The 8,776-nt window shown below is 45.4% G+C and overlaps 1 protein-coding gene across 1 annotated transcript in view; it reads right to left on the bottom strand.

Moving 5' to 3' along the window:
- Nucleotides 1-8,776, bottom strand: part of LOC125488002 (membrane-spanning 4-domains subfamily A member 12-like) — a 31,639-nt gene that overhangs the window by 8,127 nt on the left and 14,736 nt on the right. The window contains exons 4-7 of the mRNA XM_048620747.1: nucleotides 7,403-7,513; nucleotides 7,171-7,284; nucleotides 611-667; nucleotides 148-261 (exon numbers count right to left, since the gene is read on the bottom strand). Of these exons, the coding sequence (XP_048476704.1) occupies nucleotides 148-261; nucleotides 611-667; nucleotides 7,171-7,284; nucleotides 7,403-7,513 (396 nt within the window). The remainder of the gene's footprint in view (nucleotides 1-147; nucleotides 262-610; nucleotides 668-7,170; nucleotides 7,285-7,402; nucleotides 7,514-8,776) is intronic.

The following is an 8,776-nucleotide window of genomic DNA, read 5'->3' as shown; positions in this document are numbered from 1 at the left end:
CCTCTCTCTCTCCCTCCGACCCCCACACTGCCTCTCTCTCTCCCTCCAGCCCCACACTGCCTCTCTCTCCCCCCCTCCCTCCGGTCTCCACTCTTTCCGTCTCATTCCTACAATCCTGCCGATACAATTCACGCGTGCTGTACTTACGACAAAAAAGTTGGATTCCAATGGCGGCATCATGTACAGGGAGACAAAGTAAGCTCCTGCACCAATCACGGCTGCAATAGTGCTTATCATGTGCATCAATAATATCACTTGCTTCTGCAAAAAATTTAAGACAGGTCATTCAGCAATGCCTGGATTGATGAATCCTATCTGAGGCTGGTGTCCCTGTGTCTTCAGAAGCTACTCACTTCCTAAGCTCTTCTCACTCCATACACCACTGACCCCCCACCCCATGCTGGGCTAAGACAGCACCTTGCCCAGATACCCAGTGACTCCAGCTCCACAACATCTTGATTAACTCTCCTACTGCCAGTGGAAACCTCTGAGCTCAATACTACGGACTGTAAACAGTATGCACCATCACCTTCTCATGGCAAACTAAGACATAGAAAACAAAGGTCAGAAATCACAGATATCCTCAAGAACATATGTTCATAATACTTACAAGATGAGTATTTGATGTGTTTATAATGTCAACCACCAGTGATCCTGATATGATATACTGGGAAGAAAAAGTACATTGTATGAGAAAAACTTGCAAATATTTTGGCCCAACCAGTCCATACTGCTCTTCATTTTCTACATGTCTCCTCCCATTCCACCTGCCTCACCTCAGCCTTTTGATGCGCCTTTCTATCCCCTTTCCTCTTAAATTGTGATATATTGAAAAGTGCCCGTATTACAGAAGAGGAGGTGCTGGACGTTTTAATACATATAAAGCTAGGTAAATCCCCAGAACCTGACCAGGTGTACCCTAGAACTCTGTGGGAAGCGATTGCTGGGCTCCCTGGTGAGATATTTGTATCATCGATAGCCACAGGTAAGGTGAGGTTGGCTAACGTGGTGCCATTGTTTAAGCAAGGTGGGAAGAAAAAGCCAGGGATCTATACATAGAACATAGAACAGAACAGGCCTGTTGGCCCACTATGTCGTGCCGACCTATTATCCTACTAAGGTCAATCTACCCTGCACACCCTACATTTTACTATCCTCCATGTGCCTATCCAAGAGTCGTTTACAAGTCTCTAAAGTATCTGACTCCACTACCACTGCTGGCAACGCATTCCACACACCCACCACTCTCTACACCAGTGAGCTTGACATTAGTTGTGGTTAAGCTTTTGGAGGAGATTTTGAGGGACAGGATTTGCGTGTATTTGGAAAGGCAGGGTCTGATTAAGGATAGTCAATACGGCTTTGTGCGTGAGAAATCGTGTCTCACAAATTTGATTTAATTTTTTGAAGAAGTAACAACAATTGATGAAGGCAGAGCAGTAGACATTATCTAGAGGGACTTCAGTAAGGTGTCTGACGAGGTTCCACATGATAGACTGGTTAGCAAGGTTAGATCACATGGAATCCAGGGGGAACTAGCCATTTGGATACCAAATTGACTTGAACTTAGGAGACAGAGGGTGATGGTGGAGGGTTGCTGGTGTGTCACAAAGATCAGTGCTGGGTCCACTGCTTTTCGTCATTTATATAAATGATTTGGATGTGGATATAGGAGGTATGGTTAGTAAGTTTGCAGATGACATGAAAATTGGTGGTGTAGTCGACAGCAAAGAAGGTTATCTCAGAGTACAATGAGATCTTGATCAAATGGGTAAATGGGTCAAGGAGTGGCAGGTGGAGTTTATTATAGATAAGTGAGAGGTGTTGCATTTTGGTAATGCAAACCAGGGCAGGACTTATACAGTCAATGGTAGAGCCCTGGGGAGTGTTGCTGAACAAGGGGACCTAGGGGTGTAGGTTCATAGTTCCTTGAAAGTGGAGTTGCAGGGTGACAGGATGGTGAAGGTGGTGTTTGGTACACTTGCCTTTATTGATCAGTGCATTGAGTACAGGAGTTGGGAGGTCATGTTGCAGCTGTACAGTACATTGGTTAGGCCATTTTTGGAATACCGTGTTCAATTATGGTCTCCCTGCTACAGGAAAGATGTTGTTAACTTTAAAGGGTTCAGAAATGATTTACGAGGATGTTGCTGGGTTGGAGGGTTTGAGCTGTAGGCAGAGGCTGAATAGGTTGGGGTATTTTCCCTGGAGCATTGGAGGCTGAGGGGTGACCTTTCGTGGTTTATAAAATCATGAGGAGCAGAGGTAAGGGTGAATAGCCAATTCTTTTTTCCCCAGGGAGGAGAGTCCAAAACTAGAGGGCATAGGTTTAAAGTGAAAAGGGAAAGATTTAAAAGGGACCTTTTTCATGCAGAGGGTGGTTTGGGTATGGACAAGCTGCCAAAGGAAGTGGTGAGGGCAGATACAATTACAATAATTAAAAGGCAACTGGATGGGTACATGAGTAGGAAGGGTTTAGAGGGATATGAGTCAAATGCTGGCAAATGGAACTAGGTCAATTTAGGATATCTGGTTGGCATGGATAAGTTAGGCCAAAGAGTCTGTTTCCTGTTTATAATACTATGATTCTATAAGTACTCGTTTAGTTTCCTTGGTTTGATTGAATTATTATTGTCACTTGTATCAAGATATGGTGAAAAGCATCATTTTGCAAATCATACCTTACAATAAGAACATCAGAGTAAAAGAACAGAATGCAGAATATAGTGTTACAGCTGCAGAGAAGGTGTACAGAAAGAACAACTCTGAAATATGAGAGGTCCATTCATATGTCTGTTAACAGCGGGGAACAAGCTGTTCTTGAATCTTCAAACTTTTGTATCTTCTGACTGATGGAAGATGGTGAAAGAACCAGGGCGGGAGGGGTTTTTGATTATTTTGCACGTTTTCCCGAGGTAGCGATCCTTCCAAGGTCATTGGCGGTTTTCACCCTGACACTTGCTGTGGTAGAGAGTTCCGCATTCTCACCACTCTCTGGGTACAGAAGCTTGTGCTGAATTCCCTCTGGGATTTATGCATTGTCGTCCTGTATTTATACTTTTCCTGTTTTGGATTATCTCTCTAGTGGAAATGTTATCTCTACATCCATACAAAAAGCTAAACACCGTAGATGATGAAAATATGCAATGGAAACAGGAGGTAGTCAATGATGTCTCTGGGCTAATTATCCAGAGGTCCAAACTAATGGCCTGGGGACATACCATGGGAGCTGGTGAAATATGAAATCCACTACCTAATAAGACTGGAATTGGAAGACAGTCACAGTAATGTTATCAATAACAGTCATAAAAACCCCAGCAGTGCCAGTAGTGCAATGGATAACAAGTCTGACTGTCGATCAGAAGATTGTAGATTTGACTCTCACTGGGTGGCACTGTGGCTCAGTGGTTAGCACTGCTGCCTCACAGCACCAAGGACCCAATTTTGAATCCAGTTTTGAACAATTGTGTGGACTTTGCACATTCTCTCCGTGTCTATACGGGTTTCCCCTGGGTGCTCCGTTTTCCTCCTACAGTCCAGAGATGTGCAGGTTGGGTGGCATGGACATGGGAATCGCAGGGTTACAGGGATAGGGTAGGGGGTTGAGTCTGGGCGGGATGCTGTTCAGAGGGTCAGTGTGGACTTGATGGGCCAAATGGCCTGCTTCCACACTGTAGGGATTCTATGATTTTATGATTAAACAAACGTCCATCCCAGAAGGAAATCTGAATGACAGTTTGCTGCAGATCCATACAATGTGGTTAATTCTTAACTACCTTCTGAAACGCTCCAGTAGGTCACTCCATTTAAGCGTGTTTAAGGATAGATAAAGGTGGCACCCATACCCCTTGAAATAAGGAAAGAAAAATGGGTTTGGCCCATCAAATCAATCAACCTCTTAGTGTTCTTGAAGCTGCCATTGAGTCACCTGTCTTCCAGTTTTCTCTTTTCCAGAGAAAGGGGTCGTGAGTCTGTTCAATTGTTCCCAACAAACTGTGATGTCTGTTTTGGCTTGCTTGTGCATTTTTTCCTAAATCTAAAACATTTTAATAATGATGGGAGCTACAACTTTGCAGGCTATTTCATCCAACAAGCATCCCATGCACTGCTTCAGAACAACTTGCCAAATTCTGAATACTTTATATGATTTTATGACTCTACGACTCATAGAAATAAAATCCTGGTCTGAGAAGACATGAAGACAGATTAAGTAGAACACAGAACTCTACATCACATGAACATAGAGCAGTAAAGCACAGGAACAGGTCCTTCGGCCCACAATGTTGTGCTGAACATGACACCAAATTGAACTGATCCCTTCTGCCTGGCCTTGATCCATATTCCTCCATTCCTTGCATATTCATGTGCTTATCTAAAAGCCTCTTAAAGGACCCTATCGTTTCTGCCTCCACCACCACCCCTGGCAATGCGTTCCAGACTCCTACCACTCTCTGTGTAAAACCTTGCCCCCTCACATCTCCTTTGAACTTTCCCATTCTCACCCTAAATACATCCCCCCTAGTTTTAGACATTTCAACTCTGGGAAAAAGATTCTGTCCGAAACCCTATCTATGCATCTCATAATTTTATAGACTTCTATCAAGACTCCCCTCAGCCTCCACCACTCCAGAGAACACAACCTAAGTTTTTCTAGCCTCTCCTTATGGCTCATACCCTCTCCTTATGGCTCATACCCTCTCATCCAGGCAACATCCTGGCAAACCTCTACTGCACCCTCTCCAAAGCCTCCGCATCCTTCCTGTAATGTGGCTACCAGAATTGAAAACAATACTCCAAGTGTGGCCGAACCTAAGTCTTATAAAACTGCAACATGGCATCCTGACTCTTGTACTCAATTCCCCAACCAATAAAGGAAAGCTTGCCATACGCTTTCTTTACCACCCTATCTACTTGCGTGGCCACTTTCAGGAAGCTATGGACTTGAACGCCAAGATCCCTCTGTACCACAATGCTGTTCATGGTCCTGCCATTAACTGTACACTTTTCCTTAATGTTTGATTTCCCAAACACCTCACACTTACCTGGATTAAACTCCATCTGCCATTTCTCCACCCATATCTGCAACTGATCTATATCTGCTGTATCCTTTGACAATCTTCTACACTATACACAACTCCATCAATCTTTGTATCGTCTGCAAACTTACTAACCCACCCATCTACATTTTCATCTAAATCATTCTATATCACAAACAGCAGAGGTCCCAGTCTGGATCCCTGCAGAACACCACTAGTCAAAAACCTCCAACCTGAAAAACACCCTTCCACCACTACCCTCTGCCTTCTAACAGTAAGCAAATTCTGAATCCATGCGGCCAAGTCACCATGGATCCCATGCATCTTAATCTTCTGGATGAGCCTACCATGATGGACTTTTTTGAAAGCCTTGCTAAGATCCATGTGGACAACATCCACTGCTTTACTCTCATCGATCACCTTTTGTCATCTCCTTGAAAAATGTAATCAGGTTAGTAAGACATGACGTGCCGTGCACAAAGCCATGCTGACTATCCCTAATTAGGCCATGCTGTTCCAAATGTGCCTAAATCCTATCCCTAAGAATTCTCGCCAATAGCTTTCCAACCACTGATATGAGACTCGCTGGTCTATACTTGCCTGGATTAGCCCTATTTCCCTTCTTGAACAGAGGAACAACATTAACTATTCGCCAGTCCTCTGGATCCTCTCCAGTGGCGAGCGAGGATACAAAGATCTTGGTCAAGGCCCCGGCAATCTCCTCTCTCTCAGTAACCTGGGGTAGATACCATCGGGCGCCGGGGTCTTATCCACCTTAATGTTCTTCAAGAGACCTAACACAACTTCTTTCTTGACCTCAAAATGCCGTGGCGTACTAGAATGCCCCAAATAAATCTCACTATCCTCCATTTCCTTCTCCTGGGTGATGCAGAGTACTCATTTAGATCTCACCCACATCCTCTGCCTCCAAGGACAGGTTCCCTCCTTTATCCTTGAGTGGTCCCACCTTCTCCCTAGTTATCTTCTTGGTTTTAATGTATCTACAGAATGCCTTGGGATTCTCTTTAACCCTACTTGCTAAGGTCATGTCATGGCCCCTTCTTGCTCTCCGAGTTCCCTGCTCGAGTTCTTCCCTGCTTTCTTTATATTCTTCATGGGCTCTGTCCAATTTTAGCTTCCTAAACCTGACATATGCTTGTTGTTTTCTTTTGATTAAATCCACAACCTCCCTCGTCATCCAAGGGTCCCTTACCTTGCTATCCTTGTCCTTCCACCTTACTGGAACATGCCAGTCCTGAACTCTCATCAGCAGGTCTTAAACAATTCCCACATGTCAAATGTGGACTTGCCAGATAACAGCTGCTCCCAACTAACACTCCCTAGCTCCTGCCTAATACTGGTGTAATGTGCCCTCCTCCAATTTAGTTCCTTGCCACAAGGCCCTGATTTATCCTTATTCACAATTATCTGTGAATAAGGATAAGAATGGGCCAATATTACCCTGAATTCAGAAGCACAAAGGGCAATCTCACCAAAAGTTATGAAATCCTTGAGGGGCTTGTAGGGTTGAATGTAGGAGAGTCTAGAACAGGAACAGGGAATTGCAACCTGGGGCAACAGAGTCATATTGAACATCTCACTTGAGGCTCGAGCTGCAATGCATCAATATGCAAGAAGACTCAAAGAAATTGAGTTCAGGAAAGCAAAAGCCATATTTTCAGTGACCTGCAGAAAACCCAATCAGTCCACTGCATTTCAGCATTTCAAGTAAACATTTCAACTAAAAAGAAAACAAGATCGAAGTAGGTTTTATTTTTTGATGAAGGTTTTTGGTTTAAAAGGTCAGAAATGTTGGCAAGCTGGGAGTCGTGCATTTGGTGGGGTTGCAGTGTCACAAAGACAAATTAAGCTGTTGACCTTTCCCAAACTTGAGAAGAGGTGAGATGATTCCTTCACTCGCAGGGGAAGGAATATTCGGAATTTTCTAGTCCAGAGAGCCGTGGAGGGAACGACGAACACAAGGAGTGGTCAGGAAAACGGGTTTGAGGGAAAGGATCACACCGAATGACAAGTCAGGCCCGAGGGATTGAACAGCTGTGTTCTCCTCCATCTTCTTATGAATATCCTTGGATCATGTAATTTCTTAACAATATTTATATCAAACTGAACATACCCAAATTCCTGTCCACCAGGGAATGCCAATTAAAACAGCAAAGACATAGCTTTCAACGAAATTCAAGGGCAAACCGAACACCACCTGAATAATCCCAATCATGATCTCAGTGATCTGTAATAGAACAGGAACATGATTTCAACAAGAGTGATGTTCCACAACTCTAATCTGTTTAAACGATAATACAGCTTAGGCCTCTGTAAGCACCGCGGGAAGAAACAATTTGTCTTACACCAAATATTTTCAGTTCCCTGCTGACAAAGAAGCTTATACGTCTGAGACAGGTTCCTTCTTCCTCAATTGACTCAATATAGAGTACGGACTCATCTCCAATACCTAAAAGCTGGAGAGACAAAAAAAGACCTTTATTAAAGAATGCCTGACACCACCACAGGGTTTTTAAGGTTGTTCAAGAGAATGAAGAACATCACTTAAATGTGGCAATGTAGAGAAATACACCAAACAATTGGCACAGAGCAGGCTTTTGCGAGCAGTCATGTAAGGAGTGATCAGAGGTTGTTTCATTTTCAACAGTAATGCAAGATTGGAAAAAACACGGGAGAGAAGCCAGACTGATCTTCCTTCCAAATATGGCCATGTGATCATATACACCCACTTCTAAGAATAAACAGGATCTCATTTTCTGTTCAATCTTGTACATCAGCACAAACAACAGTATGGAACACCTACAGCACTGACCCTCAGATGGTAAGATCCGCCTTCAGCACTGACCCTCTGGATGTGCGGCACTCCTCAGTACTGACCCTCCGACAGTGCAATGGTCCCTCAGCACTGACTCTCCGACAGTGCAGCACTCCCTCAGTACTGACCCTCCGACAGTGCGGCACTCCATCAGCACTGACCCTCCGACAGTGCAACGGTCCCTCAGTACTGACCCTCCGACAGTGCGGCACTCCCTCAGCACTTACCCTCCGACAGTGCAGAGCTCCCTCAGTACTGACCCTCCGACAGTGCAACGCTCCCTCAGTATTGACCATCCGACAGTGCAGTGCTCCATCAGCACTGACCCTCCGACAGTGCAACGCTCCCTCAGCACTGACCATCCGACAGTGCAGTGCTCCATCAGCACTGACCCTCCAACAGTGCAACGGTCCCTCAGTACTGACCCTCCGACAGTGCGGCACTCCCTCAGCACTTACCCTCCGACAGTGCAGAGCTCCGTCAGTACTGACCCTCCGACAGTGCAACGCTCCCTCAGTACTGACCATCCAACAGTGCAGTGCTCCATCAGCACTGACCCTCCAACAGTGCAACGCTCCCTCAGCACTGACCATCCGACAGTGCAGTGCTCCATCAGCACTGACCCTCCAACAGTGCAACGCTCCCTCAGCACTGACCCTCCGACAGTGCAACGCTCCCTCAGCACTGACCCTCCGACAGTGCAGCACTCCATCAGCACTGACCCTCCGACAGTGCAACGGTCCCTCAGTACTGACCGTCCGACGGTGCAGCACTGCCTCAGTACTGACGCTCCGACAGTGCAACGGTCCCTCAGTACTGACCCTCCGACAGTGCAGCACTCCCTCAGCACTGATCCTCCAACAGTGCAGTGCTCCATCAGCACTGACCCTCCAACAGTGCAACG

The sequence above is a fragment of the Rhincodon typus genome, chromosome 48 (genome assembly GCF_021869965.1).
Source record: "Rhincodon typus isolate 14 chromosome 48, sRhiTyp1.1, whole genome shotgun sequence".
In the NCBI taxonomy this organism is placed as follows: domain Eukaryota; kingdom Metazoa; phylum Chordata; class Chondrichthyes; order Orectolobiformes; family Rhincodontidae; genus Rhincodon; species Rhincodon typus.
Note: the sequence above shows the minus strand (reverse complement) of the source record. Positions and strands in the feature narration are given on the sequence as shown.